This window comes from Aspergillus caelatus (assembly GCF_009193585.1).
Source record: "Aspergillus caelatus strain CBS 763.97 unplaced genomic scaffold BDV27scaffold_45, whole genome shotgun sequence".
NCBI classification, from domain to species: domain Eukaryota; kingdom Fungi; phylum Ascomycota; class Eurotiomycetes; order Eurotiales; family Aspergillaceae; genus Aspergillus; species Aspergillus caelatus.
In genome coordinates this window covers 66,167-80,995 of record NW_022475308.1, presented here as the reverse complement: position 1 = coordinate 80,995, position 14,829 = coordinate 66,167, and the positions used below count along the sequence as shown (strand labels likewise).

At 48.9% G+C, this 14,829-nt stretch overlaps 9 protein-coding genes across 9 annotated transcripts; 5 read left to right on the top strand and 4 right to left on the bottom strand.

The window, feature by feature from the left end:
- Window positions 1–621: 621 nt before the first annotated feature.
- Window positions 622–2,615, top strand: BDV27DRAFT_124818 (uncharacterized protein). Its single transcript, XM_032066181.1, has one exon. It carries the CDS (start codon window positions 866–868, stop codon window positions 2,504–2,506), a length of 1,641 nt encoding a protein of 546 aa, XP_031929895.1. The 5' UTR covers window positions 622–865; the 3' UTR covers window positions 2,507–2,615.
- A 147-nt stretch (window positions 2,616–2,762) lies between these two features.
- On the bottom strand, window positions 2,763–3,428 carry BDV27DRAFT_124817 (killer toxin). The gene is made up of 2 exons (XM_032066180.1): window positions 3,046–3,428; window positions 2,763–2,978 (listed from the first exon to the last, which is right to left on the bottom strand). The coding sequence occupies exons 1-2, from the start codon at window positions 3,360–3,362 to the stop codon at window positions 2,855–2,857; spliced, it is 441 nt and encodes a 146-aa protein (XP_031929894.1). The 5' UTR covers window positions 3,363–3,428; the 3' UTR covers window positions 2,763–2,854.
- Window positions 3,429–4,091: 663 nt separating this feature from the next.
- On the top strand, window positions 4,092–5,222 carry BDV27DRAFT_124816 (killer toxin). The gene is made up of 4 exons (XM_032066179.1): window positions 4,092–4,408; window positions 4,468–4,605; window positions 4,679–4,767; window positions 4,822–5,222. Exons 1-4 carry the CDS (start codon window positions 4,248–4,250, stop codon window positions 4,854–4,856), a joined length of 423 nt encoding a protein of 140 aa, XP_031929893.1. The 5' UTR covers window positions 4,092–4,247; the 3' UTR covers window positions 4,857–5,222.
- A 133-nt stretch (window positions 5,223–5,355) lies between these two features.
- Window positions 5,356–7,179, bottom strand: BDV27DRAFT_170494 (Alpha/Beta hydrolase protein). The gene is made up of 2 exons (XM_032075310.1): window positions 6,444–7,179; window positions 5,356–6,381 (listed from the first exon to the last, which is right to left on the bottom strand). The coding sequence occupies exons 1-2, from the start codon at window positions 6,938–6,940 to the stop codon at window positions 5,412–5,414; spliced, it is 1,467 nt and encodes a 488-aa protein (XP_031929892.1). The 5' UTR covers window positions 6,941–7,179; the 3' UTR covers window positions 5,356–5,411.
- Window positions 7,180–7,312: 133 nt separating this feature from the next.
- Window positions 7,313–8,420, bottom strand: BDV27DRAFT_124814 (uncharacterized protein). Its single transcript, XM_032066178.1, has one exon. It carries the CDS (start codon window positions 8,311–8,313, stop codon window positions 7,411–7,413), a length of 903 nt encoding a protein of 300 aa, XP_031929891.1. The 5' UTR covers window positions 8,314–8,420; the 3' UTR covers window positions 7,313–7,410.
- On the top strand, window positions 8,421–9,807 carry BDV27DRAFT_124813 (putative FHA domain protein SNIP1). Its single transcript, XM_032066177.1, has one exon. It carries the CDS (start codon window positions 8,576–8,578, stop codon window positions 9,575–9,577), a length of 1,002 nt encoding a protein of 333 aa, XP_031929890.1. The 5' UTR covers window positions 8,421–8,575; the 3' UTR covers window positions 9,578–9,807.
- Window positions 9,668–10,373, bottom strand: BDV27DRAFT_85532 (uncharacterized protein). Its single transcript, XM_032077785.1, has 2 exons — window positions 10,049–10,373; window positions 9,668–9,979 (listed from the first exon to the last, which is right to left on the bottom strand). The coding sequence occupies exons 1-2, from the start codon at window positions 10,257–10,259 to the stop codon at window positions 9,759–9,761; spliced, it is 432 nt and encodes a 143-aa protein (XP_031929889.1). The 5' UTR covers window positions 10,260–10,373; the 3' UTR covers window positions 9,668–9,758.
- Window positions 10,374–10,977: 604 nt separating this feature from the next.
- Window positions 10,978–12,228, top strand: BDV27DRAFT_124809 (uncharacterized protein). Its single transcript, XM_032066176.1, has one exon. The coding sequence runs from the start codon at window positions 11,404–11,406 to the stop codon at window positions 12,160–12,162; it is 759 nt and encodes a 252-aa protein (XP_031929888.1). The 5' UTR covers window positions 10,978–11,403; the 3' UTR covers window positions 12,163–12,228.
- A 519-nt stretch (window positions 12,229–12,747) lies between these two features.
- BDV27DRAFT_143304 (alpha-mannosyltransferase) lies at window positions 12,748–14,816 on the top strand (the record flags this gene model as incomplete). Its single annotated transcript, XM_032070070.1, has 2 exons — window positions 12,748–12,868; window positions 13,417–14,816. 2 exons carry the CDS (start codon window positions 12,748–12,750, stop codon window positions 14,814–14,816), a joined length of 1,521 nt encoding a protein of 506 aa, XP_031929887.1.
- Between the last annotated feature and the right edge of the window lie 13 nt (window positions 14,817–14,829).

Genomic DNA, 14,829 nt, shown 5'->3' with positions numbered 1-14,829 from the left:
TCGAGCATATCTTGAATCCCACGCCACCGACCGTTTTGACGCGTCGCAAGTACCCAACCCTACGGGCGAGCTTCGCGCTCGGCGTCGGAGGAACCTCAGTCAATCAGGCACCCTGCGAGGTGCGTTCGAAGCCGTATCGCGGTATCCAACAATGTCGGAAAACGTCACGGGGGACCCTTATGCATTGGGGACCCCGAATCGGAGGAGACAGAGCTTCGCCCACAAATCCCCCGACTCAAACCCCCCGGACGAGCTGGCGGAAACATACAGGCAGATTGATGACGCCGGAAGCTTGGTCGATCAGGATGAAGAGGACTCCCGTTTCTCTATAAACCGGTTCCGCGACAATCGAAGTACGCGCTCATCTTCTGGATCGAGGACTAGAGGAAATAGTCTGTTTAGCACTGCAGACGCTGACTTTCTGAACGAGGTCAGTGACGAGTCCCTCCGCCGAAAACTGGCCGACCATATCAAAGACGAACAGCGTTTAAAACGAGCTACCGCGAACCAGTCGCCTATGTTGAGCAAAGCCGGACTGCCGGCGGCTTTGACCTCAGAGAATCTACAGAGGCGTGATGAGGAAGAACAGGATGTGTTTCAAGAGGAAGAAGAAGAAGAAGAAGATCATCTCAGGCCATCGTTGAACGTCCCTTCCAACTGGGGAAGCCGGGGCACACATCGTCGGGATTGGCTTAGGAATATCACCCGGCGTACCGAATCCGAGTCTGGACGGACTGAGGAAGGGCGCAAAGAAATTTCTCCGCGTAAACTCAAGACCGACGTGCGCTCACATATCGGATTTCAAGATCGAACCAGTGAGGGATACCGGAATACACTGGGGGAGCCTCCAACCAATAGGTATAACATGGTCCCTCCCGCAGGTGCGCACACCAAGCTCTTCGCAGGGCAGAAAGACGAGAACTTAGGCGAGGGAAGTCAAATTCCGAATACCCCAATTATGGTATATAAGAACTCTATATTTAGCAAACGAAGTCCAACTAAGAGGGACTCGCATGACCTTCTTCGCAAGCTTTCTAGGACGGAGAGCCCACCTCAAAACCAGGCCGAATTCAAAACGCCAGAAAACTCAAAACTCCCCGAGAGGCGAATCTACGACAAAACGCCGGTTGTGACTGGCGCCTGGATAGATACGCCAATGACTGAACGAATGAAAGAGCTCCCAAAGCCTCGTCTGAACAACCTAAGACCACCAGTGTCCGGAAATAAGGGACTTGAAGTATCATCTGGACTTGGAGTACCAACCATTTTTGAAGAGCCCAACAGTTCTGGGTCGCAACAGATTAGTGAAAACGAGAGAGAAAAGAAGAGGGAGGAAGACAATCAAAAGGCTAGGGAGAATGAAAGGAAGATGGAAATGGAGAAAAGGGAGAAGGAAAAGGAAAGTGTGGTAAACGTGAAGCCAATGGACATGAGTCAGATAGAAAACAAGGAAAAGGACAAGAAGGCAGAGAAACAAGCGGAAAAATTGAAAGACAAAAAGAGGCCACCGTTGATCAAACCTGATCTCCCGAAGAGTGCGTTGGAAACTGTCATGCAAGATTTCAAGGCTGACAAAGACTCTTTGGACGTTGGCGACGACACGCTCGAATCTCTCCAACAAATCCTTGACGAAAAGCCAAATGATCTAAAAACTGAAGCAGAAGACGATGCAGAGTATGAGAAGTCCATCCTGCAGAAACTTGAACTCGAAAGCTCGGGAAGCAGTGATAGCGTCGATCTCGACAGGCTGAATAAAAAGCTGGAGTCCCTAACCGAGAATATCAACAAGGTGAAGAAAGGGCTCAATGGCTTGGAGGATCAAGTCTTACGGGATGCCGCTGCTCTTGCAGCAATACCAGCTTCTCCGAAAGGACAGCTACCATCGAGTCATACGTGTGACAACTGTGAAACCTGCAAAGCTCATCATAATGGATTGACCTCTGCTTTCTATCTCCCACGCTTATGGAGACATGAACCTGGCTCACGCCGGATTCGACCCACGTTCCTTGGATGGTGCAGCGGGCTGTTGCTTCTGTGGTACTTCTCTGAGTCGACGATGTGTGATTATTACTGTCATCCCTTTGTTGCTGAGGCATGCGAAGGAAATTGTCTGCTTCCCGATGCGCCACGTTTTCCGTTCGTCATCCCAACAATGCTATGGCGCTGGTTGCACCTATCGGCCATCTGGACTCCGCTCTGGGCCGTGATGGTGGCTTTCTTTAGACTCACAACACAACTTCTGGGAATCTCAGATGGCTATGTGGATGATATACCTCCTCGAGCGCTCAATCTTTCAGGCGAGATCCGGATACGTGGGACTCGTGTAGAAGGCTTTCCTGCATTTGCAACCTCTAAATATGGCTTTAATGCACCTAAGAAGCAACAGCAGACACCGACTCAGAAACCCACTCCGATCGCTGTCCCCGAATTGGATCTCGGGCCGGATGTACATCAGGGTAAGGCCAACTTTGAAGACGACTCCATGGATGATGATGAATTTATCTAGCGATGAAATACTAGTGTTTGTTATTTTGGGACTGTGAAGTATTTGAATAGCCTTTTGTTCTTCTTGTAACTTAATGTCGAGGACGTCTGCCTTGGAGCAGATATAGCTGGAATTGAACCATGGATCCAGATTGTATATCATAAACTACTGCCCAACACTACGTGCATATCCAAGACCACCAGTAGCCATGCTTGATTGCTTCAGATGTCAGTCAAGGTGGGCTCTAGGACTATGGACAAAGTACCACAGTTCTTTTTTAAAAGACAGGCTCTGTCAATCCACGAACGTCCGTTGGATTGTTTTCGATTCTTGCATTCTAAAATATAATCAATACACTGAACGTGGATATCAGCAAAGCTTTGCTTCATCCTTCGTACACGCATTATCCACATAATTAAAGGTAAGCTCCCCATCATCCACATTGTTATTCCCCTGGGGATAGAAATACGGCACACTTCCGCAAACCTTGCATCTGTACTATGAGATCAGCAACCCTCCTCAAACTTCCCCCTACACGAGGAGAGAGAGGAGCAACATACCCATGTTCCGGGATATAATGGGCCAAACTCTTGATCACAGCACCATTCGTACCACCAGTGTTCTGTAGGAACGCACAGAATCCACCATTGCCGGTGATGCGAGCACCGGATCCGACACAGGCGATGTGCTCTCCGTTGTTGTACCAGCGGTTGGGGTCAATGCCGTCGATGGCACGTTTGAGCTGGAAGGCCATCTGGGTGTTGCCAAAGGTGTTGCAGTTCGCTGAACCGCGGCAGTTGATTCCGAGCTTGGCTTCGGAGGAGGCCACCAGGGTGATGGCGAGAAGAAACCCTTGGATGATGGATGGAGTGTGCATGGTGGATGGATGGATTTCTTTATAGAATGGTAACAAGTAGTAATAAGGGTATAATAATGATTAGAGAGTGTTAACTAAAATGATTCAATATGGTTGTCGAGCTTAGGGTTATTATTTGTGACACCGAGTCACCTTTTATATATTTGAGAGCTTTCACACATATTTCTCCCAATAAAAAAAAAAAAAAAAAAAAAGGAACAACAACAACTACAATTTCTCTATTGTACATACAATCCTCCTTCCAGAGTGCAAAACAGTTCTCAGATTACCCATTTAGGAATTTGGTCAATGAATTCAGCTGCCAAGAGAATGTCTCAAAAACCAAGAATCTCGTAATGATTATGATTTCCCTACAGGTCCCTGCCACATCCCTAAAAGGGCGACTCCTCCCTTACCTTTTTCGTGCTTAGTTCGTCGCCTATCATTCGAGAACGCGGACCAGATTCTAGTTCGGGTTAGTCGATCAGGCTGCCACGGGGGCTGAAGATGCTTATTTGAGCTTATTGCGGTAAGCCCTAAAGCTGACTATCGACGCCCAGATGTTCGTATTTCCTGCCCCGTTTACCCAGGATATCCTTGAATGTCGTCTGGCGATGTTACACACATAGGTGACATCGCGTTGATGCATTGCTTTAGCCTTCTTGCTGAATATGGATTTCTATAGACCATTTTCCTAATGCAGTCCATTTCGTGCTATCCAAGACTGTATAGGAGTCACCTAGTAAATCTCTCATTAATTCATGAAAGCATTGTATGAGCCTAGATATGGATTTCTATAAATTCAGCTATGGTACCAGGTAGTTCAAGTCTCCAAAAAACGCACAACTTCCGATACTAATCTCCCAAATCTCTCCTTCGATCTACTCCCCCTCCCTATCTCTCAGCATGTTGGCCACAGTATTCTTAATAGTCGCAAGTGCTCTCACTGCAAATGCCAAGCTTGGGATTAACTGCCGTGGTTCCGCAAAGTGCAGCGCATTATGGGGACCTTCTGATGCTGCCCAGCAACTCACCAATGTGATTCAACATATCGATACCAACAGATGGTACGTACGTCCTCTTTTTCATGTTAATATCAACCGTCCGACTCACCTATGGCGAACAGGTACATGAACGGAGAACACATCGCCTGTGTTGGCAACCAGGCCGGTAATGGCGGTGGTTATTGTGCGTTCCTGCAGAAGACAGGGGGAACCAACGGTGGTGTGATTAAGAACTTGGCTCACTATATTACGGATCATGGGTATGTTATTCAGAATAATAAATTTTTGATTGGACTGTGAGGACAAGTGACTAACATTGTTTTGGTTATGTAGATGCAAGCAGTGTGGTAGTGTGCCATACTTTTACCCTCAGGGCAACAACAATGTTGATGATGGCGAGCTCACATATAACTATGTTGATGGTAAGCTGCTTCGCTTTTGGTATCAGATGATATTTTTGCTAAATAAATCAACAGATCCTTGCGCTACAGCAGGTACTCAGCTATGCTAAGTCAGTCATGTCTAGGTAGACCTCGGGCATCAGGGTTCCCTGAGGGTTTTCTGAACTAGGTAACTCGTTATGAAATCAACCTCTACACCGGTTATGAGGCAAGGCTGCCTGGCTTCGCTCCTCTGGCCTGTTCCTGGTTCTTTTCTGGTTCACCCTTTTCTGTCGGCTTTTCCTTATATAGCTCAGTCGGCTTTGGAGATTTCGAAATGGCACCCCTGTGGCTACTGGTACCTGTTTCCTAGACTTACTGCCGAGTCTACGGTTCCTCAGGCCAGTTTCGAGGGCTAAATTTTCAAAGTCATAGCTATGTCTTTGTTGTTATGCTAATGGACAACTTGCTATACTCTATGTATTCGTAAACGAGCGGGTCACCTGGCCGCCAAAATGCAAATGAAATCAGTCAGAACATCATCAGTTCATCTTTATAGTAGAAAGGTAAGTGGTTCTATTGATGTAGACAGTTTGTGATATATTTTATAACACTGTATATAATACCCAGAGTATCTAGGTGGCAATAATGTTTCTAGATAGAGCGCCGGAGAGAAACGTGTAGATCTACAACTTCGCCTTCTCATAGAATTGTTTCTGCAGTTCTTTTTCGCCCTCAATCCGCCATTCAGCACTCTTGCGCAAACGCTCATCAACCTCCTCGTCAGTCAAGGAAACAGTCTTATCCAACGGGATCTCGCGAGTCGACCGTAACTTATACCCAATGTACGTTAAACTGCTAGATGGCTTGACCCGACCCGCAATCGCGTCACTGCAGAACTTAGACATTCCATCGAAAAAGCGCTTCCCGGCCGGTGTCTTCACCATGAGAAGACCGAAACAATGCGGCATGCCTTCGAACTGTTCCACCACAACAGGAACCCCAACTTGGTACATTTTGCGAGCTAGAAGGAGGCCTTCGTCCGAGAGGCCTTCTTCGCCCATGTTCATGTAGATCGGTGGTGAGCCTTTCCAGAGTTCTTTGCGTGCTGCTAGAGGCGATACTAGAGGGTGGATCGCTGCGTTGGCGTTGGAGAAAAGGTCAACTCGCGGGGGTTTACAGGGCCAGATGGTGTCTGCAGGAATATTAGGAGGTTGGTAGAGTGTCTCAGGAACTTGTGTCGGCGGTGCAAGATAATCGTATAGTGCATTGTTAACGACAGAGGGCATAGACCGTGTCACATCACACCATGGTGAGCTCATGGCTACTCCGGCGGGCAATTCAATCGGGATTTCCTGGCCGTGGAAGCGGATTGTCGGGGAGATGCGGCGCAGCGTCAAAAGAGTCTGCAGAAGCACCAAGCATAAATTTCCACCCGCGGAGTCGCCCGAAAAGATGATTTTCTTTGCTGGCACGGGCTCGTGGAGTGAGCCTGGGGGTGGGGCAACGAGAGATAGATACGCGACCAAAGCATCCACGAGAGCAGAGGGGAAAGGGTGTTGGGGTGCGAGACGGTATCGCACCGACAAAATGGGAGCACCGGTCCTCTTGGAAAGATGAGCGACTGGAATACGATGGGTGCAAGGATCCATTAGACTGTTGTAGTCAGTTTATCCGCAAGCAAGTGACCGTGGACAGGATACTATAGGATCACTCACAAGTAAGCCCCTCCGTGAAAGTACAGGATGACCGTGTCCGACTGCGCTTCTTTCCGCAACTCCTTATACTTGTCTTCTTCCGAGATATCAGGCTGCGGTGCATTCTTATCCACACCACTACGGTAACCGGTCCACTCTGCCTCAACAGGAACAACACCCGGGATATCGTAGGTCTCGCCGCCGAGTTTCAGATCCTCGAACGCTTTGAACACGGCTTCTTGCACCTCATTTTCTGGCGGAGGTAGTGTCACTTTCGAAATCCACATGGGACCCTTGATGCCCGGGTCACGCATGCTGCCTTTTTGCTGTTTGCCGACTGGTGTCGTCGTGAAGGCAATAAAAGAGCGGATAATAGCGACAGTTAACTCTGTTCGCAGATCTTGCTTTCCCGACACGGGGGACAAGCGAATTGTATGAAGAAACAAGGTCTTTAGGATGAGGGGGATCCTCACCACCATTGCCTTCAAAAGACCGATGGGACTATTGAGGCTACTCATGGCGATGACCAATCTGTCTGTAACACTCCCCGTATATAAAAGTAAGTGAATGAACTATCAGCCTGGAAATATAAAGAATGGCTACGGATTAGTAACAAAGCAAATACAACCAAGGAAGCCAGAACGATGAAGAAAGAAAGGGAGTGAGGAAGTAAGGAGTCCGGGAAGAGGAGATTGAAAAGATCGCCGCTTTTCTCCAAAGAAATGGATCAAAATGGGTTCTAGTCTTCAGGGCGAACCTCGGTATAGCGACTGGGGCATCGATGGGTCCAACCGAAAGGTAAATTCTAATCTGATTGATTAATATACTTTTTATGCAATATTTATGCATTTTCTTATACAGCGATTACATCATAGCCTCTGGAAGTCTCATGAGAACCAAGGATATAATTAATGTATTGATTTCTTTTGTTGATAGTAGTATGTACCCTGAACCTAGTATAAGTTACATCAAACAATAGCACAGCGCTTTAGGGAGTTGGATCTGGCCCTTTAGCTTCCACGGTCGTATTGCCCGGTACCTTCTCTGAATCCGTGTCTTCAGAGGAGTCTGACTCTCGAGGATAGAGAATCTTCTGGTAGACCTGTTGCTCTTGCCCCTTTAATCCAACACCTGATGGGTCTCGCCGGATAAGAAAATGTTGGACTTTAGCTTCCGATGATGGCATCTGCTTCACAGTATTTTCCCGTCGTCCCGCCAGGAGTCGCATAGTTTCCTCATTAAGTTGCTGGAGTCGATCCTCATATCCAATACTTAATTTGTTGATCCACGACGCCTGAAGCGCACCTCCTAGCAGAGTCAGAAGTATAACCAATCGCGCAAAGGTGCGATGGTCAACCATCGTTTGCTGCTTTCCATTATAACGGTTCTGCCATCGCTCCCAGTCTTCCCAAGTTGCATTAGTATAGATGGGACTCCAGTCACGCGAGCCTGGCCTAGCCCAGGGTGGGTGTGAACCTTGCGGGTGGAGATTCCATCCGGCACCAGACAGATCGTAAGCCGCCCGCCTAGATGGATCGGATAAGATCTCATGAGCTGTTACTACAATATGGTATCTGTGGACTCTCGTTTCAGGAGAGAGGTCCCTGCAGAGTGGATGATCATTGCACGGTCGATCTGGGTGGTAGATCTTGACTAATTCATAGAACCTGTGCTTCGAATACGGAGCGTTTCGGTCTTGTTTGAACACATCGTAGGGAGTAAAAGAGGAAGATGATGGCCAGGAGAGGTCATCTTCGCGGAAACCATGAGCAGTGGCAAAACCCCGGTGGGGAGACAACGGCCATGGACGCGGATAAGGTGCTGATGAGGGGCACGACGGATTTAACAACTGCAAACCGCCGAAGCAGAAGATATGAGGTTTCTTGAACATGGCCGCATGATTTCAAAGGAGGAGACGTGGATTACTCCCCCTATAGAAAAATAAAACCCATGGAGCGGAGACAAGATATGATCTGATACGGAAGAGAGAAAGAGAGAGAGAGGGAACTCCATTTGATTTGGTTTCCGGATCCACCGGTGATAATGATCAGTCATCACGTGCCCCCATGCATCGTTAAAGCTTCCTTTAAGCAGAAACCATTCATAAATTCTCACCCGGTTAAGTGAACCAATTCCACTCAGAACTTCTAACCATGCCGGAATCACGCGAAGACTACCGCGATCGCTCGCGGCACCGATCGCCAGCAAGTTCCCCGCATACGAAAAGTGAGCGACGACGAAAATATGACGACGAATACGAGAGCAGTTCGCGACGTCGTGACGATCGTCGAAGCTCTCGACGAGATGACTCCCGACGCCGCTCATCCCGCAGTCCTTCAGGCCGGAGTAGCCGCAAAAGAGACGATGGTCATCGCCGCCGGGAGCAGAGAGAACGAGCGGATAATTCGGACGACGATCGGAGAAGACGTCGACATCGTTCCCCGGAAGAACGTCGCCATCGCCGCCATCGCGACCGGGATACACACGACGATAAAGAGAAGTCATCAAGAAGTTACCGGACGAAATCCCCATCTCGCTCACCCACAAGGCGCTCGCGCAGCCCATCGTCACGCGACCCCGTGCGCTCTAGGGGCGCCTTGCCTTCTCAGCAAGACGCATACACATCGGAAGTAGCTCAGAAGGACTCCTCCGCCCCTCCACCGGAAAAAGAGAAGCCCAATTTCGCCAACACTGGGCGTTTGGCTGCTGAGAGCAATACTGTGAACGTCAGTGGAGGGGGAACAGTGGTTCTCAAATATCATGAACCTGCTGAAGCTCGTAAACCCGCAGCTAAGGACCCCTGGCGTCTCTACGTGTTCAAGGGTGACGATCTTCTTGAGGTGGTAGAACTAAATGAGCGCAGCTGCTGGCTTATAGGCAGAGAGAACCTGGTTGTGGATTTCCCTCTGGAGCACCCAAGTTGCTCCAAGCAACATGCCGCCCTCCAATTCCGCTATGTCGAGAAGCGAAACGAGTTTGGCGACCGGATTGGGCGTGTCAGGCCTTACCTCATTGACCTTGAAAGTGCCAATGGATCGGCGGTGAATGGGGAAAAGATTCCAGGTGGACGATATGTTGAAGTGAGAGACAAGGACGTGCTCAAATTTGGATTGAGTACCCGAGAATACGTTCTTATGCTAGCTCGGACGGAATGAGCCTGAAGTGCTTGAAAATCCTTGCCATCCATACGCGGTCTCTACAGCAGTGGTGACTGGATCACTATACTAATATTGTACATTATAGGAAAGTATTATGCAAAAATGGTAAATACATGCGTGCAACAATCATTCTAGTCATTCCGGGTTCTCAGTCACTTCTTTTTTTTTTTTGAGACCTTTAGAATTTGCCGACCGTCTCCTTCGCCTTACCCTTGGCTTCGCCTAGGGTTTCTTGGGCCTTGCCCTTTGCTGAGCCAAGGGTCTCCTCGGTTTTGCCCTTTGCAGATCCCAATGTTTCTTCAGCCTTGCTCTTACCCTGACCGGCGAGCTCCGCTGCATCACCCTTTAGTTCTCCGGTGTTCTTGTTGGCGGTGCCTTTGATTGCTTCTGCTACTTGTTCTATACGGGAACCCAAAGTCAGAACCCTGCTGCACAAGGCCAGATGGAGAAACTATGATTGGTACATACCGCCCTTTTCGATTCCCTTCACTGCTGCACCAGAGAGAACGTCGTCCGTTTTCTTCAGGGTATCCTTGGCTGCCTCCACTGGACCCTTTTGCTTTGCTGCCGTGGCAGAGATAGAGCGAGCGCCTCCTACCAGCAGGGAAGGAGTAGCTGTGGAATGGACAATGGAGTTCAACGAGCCCGTACGGGGAGCGATACGTGCGATGAAAGACATGGTGGTTCAATAGGTTGATATAGGAGTTCAATTGTAAGATAAAAGCAGCGTGGTATATGGCAAGTCTTGGTATCTAGAGAATATGTTCACTGGAGTTTAAGATTATGGCCAAAAGTCACTGTTGCCTCCTCTTTATATATACTCGATACTTTTCTCATGCCAACATTATTGAGCGTCATCGGCGACGTCATAAGTCACTGACGTCGTTAAACGGTCAGTGACTTTCCCAATGCGGCTTAGTGGGTCACGAATGATTGGCGACCAAACAAGTAATGTTGGAACTTCACATTCATTCTGGAAGATGGAACATGTAATATACCTGTCGTGACTGCGTGGGTTTCTCGAGGGTTCTGTACATAGTAGATATTACCAGTCGTTAGTGGACTAGTACTTAAGGACTACCGTGTAGAGCCCGAGAAGCTCGTGATGTTCTCGGGAAAGCAAGTTGTTGGCCTAAGGCACCAAGTACATACATGCAAACCCTAACTGGAGGTTCCTTCACCCTATACTTAAGCCTCTCTAATGATTACTTTATGAATTATTACAGCAATTCAGGAAGAAAAAAAAATAACTACCATGATCCCAAGATTTAGATCTAACTATAAATGAGTTGAATTGTCCATTAAGGCCGACGAATCCTCCTCATTCCGAATGAGACCAGCCCTACAGTAGAATATTCCACCAAGGCCCACCAAAATTCAAATAAAGTACTGTGCACCGGCTATCCCGAAGAACTAGAAGACACCGTTAGATACTCGCCAATCGGAAACCGTCTGGAACAAAGCTTGGAGGTGGTTATGGTTCTGCCTAAGCGCAGCGTTTCAACTGGTTAAGTAATGGATTGACTGCTGCGCCTTGCCAGAGACTCGAACGTCCTCGTATTTCCAGTCATCGGCCTCCAATCAGTCCAATCACATCCTTCCATGCCCCGAGGATGCTGAACTGCTGCCACTTCAGCTTTGCTGGATATACTACCTCGCAACTAGGTAACATAATAATGGTAACCCAGAAGACTGAGGCAGGCGAAGGGCCTATAAATCGCATACATACACACACACACACACACACACACACACCCTCGTCCTGCCAGACTTGTAAGACAAAACACATCCAAGTGAACATCCCAACCCTAAGATACAAAGGCATGGATCAACCAGTTCAACTCCTCTCTTACCAACGCCTCAAATCAAAAAGTACCTTTATTATCTCCCTGCAACATGGGAACGGTACCGCAACTCCTATCTACGAAGTCGCATGTTTATCCTCGAACCCAAACCTCTCCATCTCCCGCATCCAGCCTACATACCACCAGCAGCAGCAGCAGCAGCAACCACAATATGGTTATCCACCAGCACCACACCCATACTACCAACAACATCAACCATACCCACCCCAGCAATACCCAATAAACAACCCACCCATCATAACAACCATAGGAACCGTCGCCCTCTCTTCCATGTCGTCCAAAATCACCATCTCAATCCACAACATCCCCGAAGTCAAAATGAAGCGTCCGGACTTCCTCGCCTCTGGCCACCGATTCACGCACCCTCGCTACGGCACCCTCGAATGGAAAGAAAGCGATCTCTTCGAGAAACGCTTCAAGCTCGTCGACTCGAACAAGACCGTGCTGGCCCGATTCGATAAGTGGAAACTACCGGAGCAGCAGCAGCAGCAGCAATCGAAATCGTCCATCTGGGGTTCTTCCTCATCGTCGTCGAAGAAGAAGAAGAAGGCGTGGGCATTCCAGATCTTTGTAAATGCGGATCCTGTGCTGTTGGATTGGATTATTGTCAGTGGGTTGGGGGTTGTTGAGTATCGGATCACTTCGGATAAGGAGTGGGAGGAGGAGCTCCTGGGAAATGATGATGATGATGATGTTTGGTCGGCTTTGTTGGGATAAGTTTTGTCTCTTATATCTATCTTTGCTTATAGTAGTGCTTGCTCTCTTTTTTTTTTTTTTTTTTTTATGAAAATGCTACTACAATACTGAGATTGCAAGTAGCGGTGTGCTATGAGAGGTAGAGAGTTGCCGACCTTCTGTAGGTCTGGGGGGTAGCTACGGTCTTTATATACACGTTGGGTCAGGCAGCCCTTTTTAGTGGATCTGCAGGGTTCTCCTACACCCGGTAGCTCTCCTACGTAGCAGTACATCGTAGCCACGATCACAATACGTATCCGGAATAATTTGTGCTGCAAATAGTGGGACGTAGTTAAAGTTAATGTGCAGCTTTGATCCTTCTTACATATCGAGTTGGAGATTTATAGTGATGCCTGGGATATGTAGGAATGTACAATCTTCATTGTCTATTTGTTATGACTTATATAGCACGGGTTATTTATAGGGGCAAGTTTACACACACACTAGTAAGATAGAGCCAGGGTGCGTTCTCGAATGTTCAGCAACATTTCACAGTGCTGCGCTGGCAAGGATGTTTGTTGCATGTCAAAAGAACTAGTAAATAGTCGATGGAACCCTGTATACAGTATGGAGTATGGTCATAGGCATCTATTCATCATTGGATGTAGCTCTGTTGGACTAGGACAACCCCCGTTGTCTACTGACGTGACACTAGGGCAGTTAGCTCCTGGTGCCCTATCTCGACATGGTAAGGAGAACAGCAGATCCTAATCATAGGATAGATACTAATCCCCATCGTTAGTATCGGGTGACAGGGGTAATAATTAGGAGAGAAGCACTTCGCTAATGGTCAGGAGGAACGAGGGAAAATAAGAAACAACGAAACAGCTTACCTCAGTCAGCATTGGTAGTTAACTAAGACCGGAAACTCCACTGACCTTAACGGCGCACTCCCGAAACCAATCTATTGCGATGGGTTCGCAGTGATACGAGCTTGGGCCTAGGCCGAGCCACTAAAAGAACCCTTGTTGTCTTAGAACAGATTCCCTTGACCTTTTGAAACACACTAACCCGCTAGAACCAATGGACTTCAGCCCTGGAACACCGACTTTCTTTGTCGGTGGGACAGCTCGCCCCCTCTGGCAGATCTATTTATTACCACTCGTTTAGCCGCGTAGGTTCATTCAAGTGAATGAACCCAGTTCATAGTCCGGTTCTGATCTAATATTAAATAAATAATAATCATGATTTCTCAAAGAACATAATTTATTCTCACCCCCCCCTCTCGACCACAAGGCCGGCGGCGAACGACGCTTCTAGCCCTAGGTGTGGTGACCATCTTCATCTGGCTCTTCTCCCACTATCGGTCACACTTAGAGGAACACAGTCCTCCTGTCAGCTCAGCCGTCCACGGCGAGTTTTGGCGCCAGTTCCAGCCCCTATTAAAACAATGGGGACCAAACTGCGACCTCCCAGAACGACTCGGCAAGGCAGAATCAGTCGGCTTCGACCCCAAAACCACTGAACAGCCACCCAACCTAACATCAATGCCAGAAGACGACGTGCTGAGAATGAAACATGCCCATAGCAAATTCGTGCATGCCATCGCCAAGGAACCCCCAGCACTGGCCTACCAACCAGGCACGCGGGGGATAGTCTCAACCGCGGGCGGCTCGTATCTACCCGTGCTAGTAATCTCACTACGAATGCTGCGCCAAACGGGCTCCAATCTACCCATGGAGGTATTCCTAGCCGACTGGAGCGAGTACGATGGCTATATCTGCCAGGTCGTGCTACCATCCCTGAACGCGAAATGCGTCCTGCTCTCCGAGATCCTGGATACGGTTCCCGATAGCAAAACCAAGATCGAGAAGTACCAGTACAAGCCGTTCGCCATGCTCTTCTCCTCCTTCGAGGAGATTCTCTTCCTCGACGCGGATGCGTTTCCTCTCCAGAAGCCGGAGCTGGCTTTCACCAGCGAACCCTTCAAATCCAAGGGTCTGATCACCTGGCCGGATTTCTGGGGCCCCACTGCCTCACCTCTCTACTATACCATCTCGTCGCAGGAGAGACCCGCCCCGAATATCCGGCAATCGACGGAGTCGGGTGAGGTGTTCATCTCCAAGCGCACGCATCTCAGGACCCTGCTTCTCGTCGCCTACTACAACTACTGGGGTCCCGGGTATTACTACCCGCTCCTCTCGCAGGGTGCAGCAGGCGAAGGCGACAAGGAGACCTTCATCGCGGCGGCGACGGTGTTCAACGAGCCCTTTTACCAGGTCAGTGAGCCCATCCGCGCGCTGGGCCGTCATACGAACGATGGATTCGCCGGATCGACCATGGTTCAGTATAGCCCGATGGAGGACTACGCCTTGACGAAGAAGGGCGAGTGGCGGATCAAGGGGTCCAGCGTTCCGGCGCCGAAACCGTTTTTCGTGCATATTAACTTCCCCAAGTTCAATCCCGCGACGGTGTTCTCGGATAACGGGCCCGTGGTGAAGGAGGATGGCAGTTATACGCTGGCGTGGACGGCTCCGGAGGACGTGATTGAGTCATTTGGACCGGATCTGCAGCGTCAGTTGTGGACGGAGATCCGGTGGACGGCTTGTGCTCTTGAGGGCAATAGTATTAGTTGGAAGGGGGAGACGGGGATCTGTGAGAAGGTGGAGGATTATTGGAATACTGTCTTTCGTTGATTTTGGAGACCTG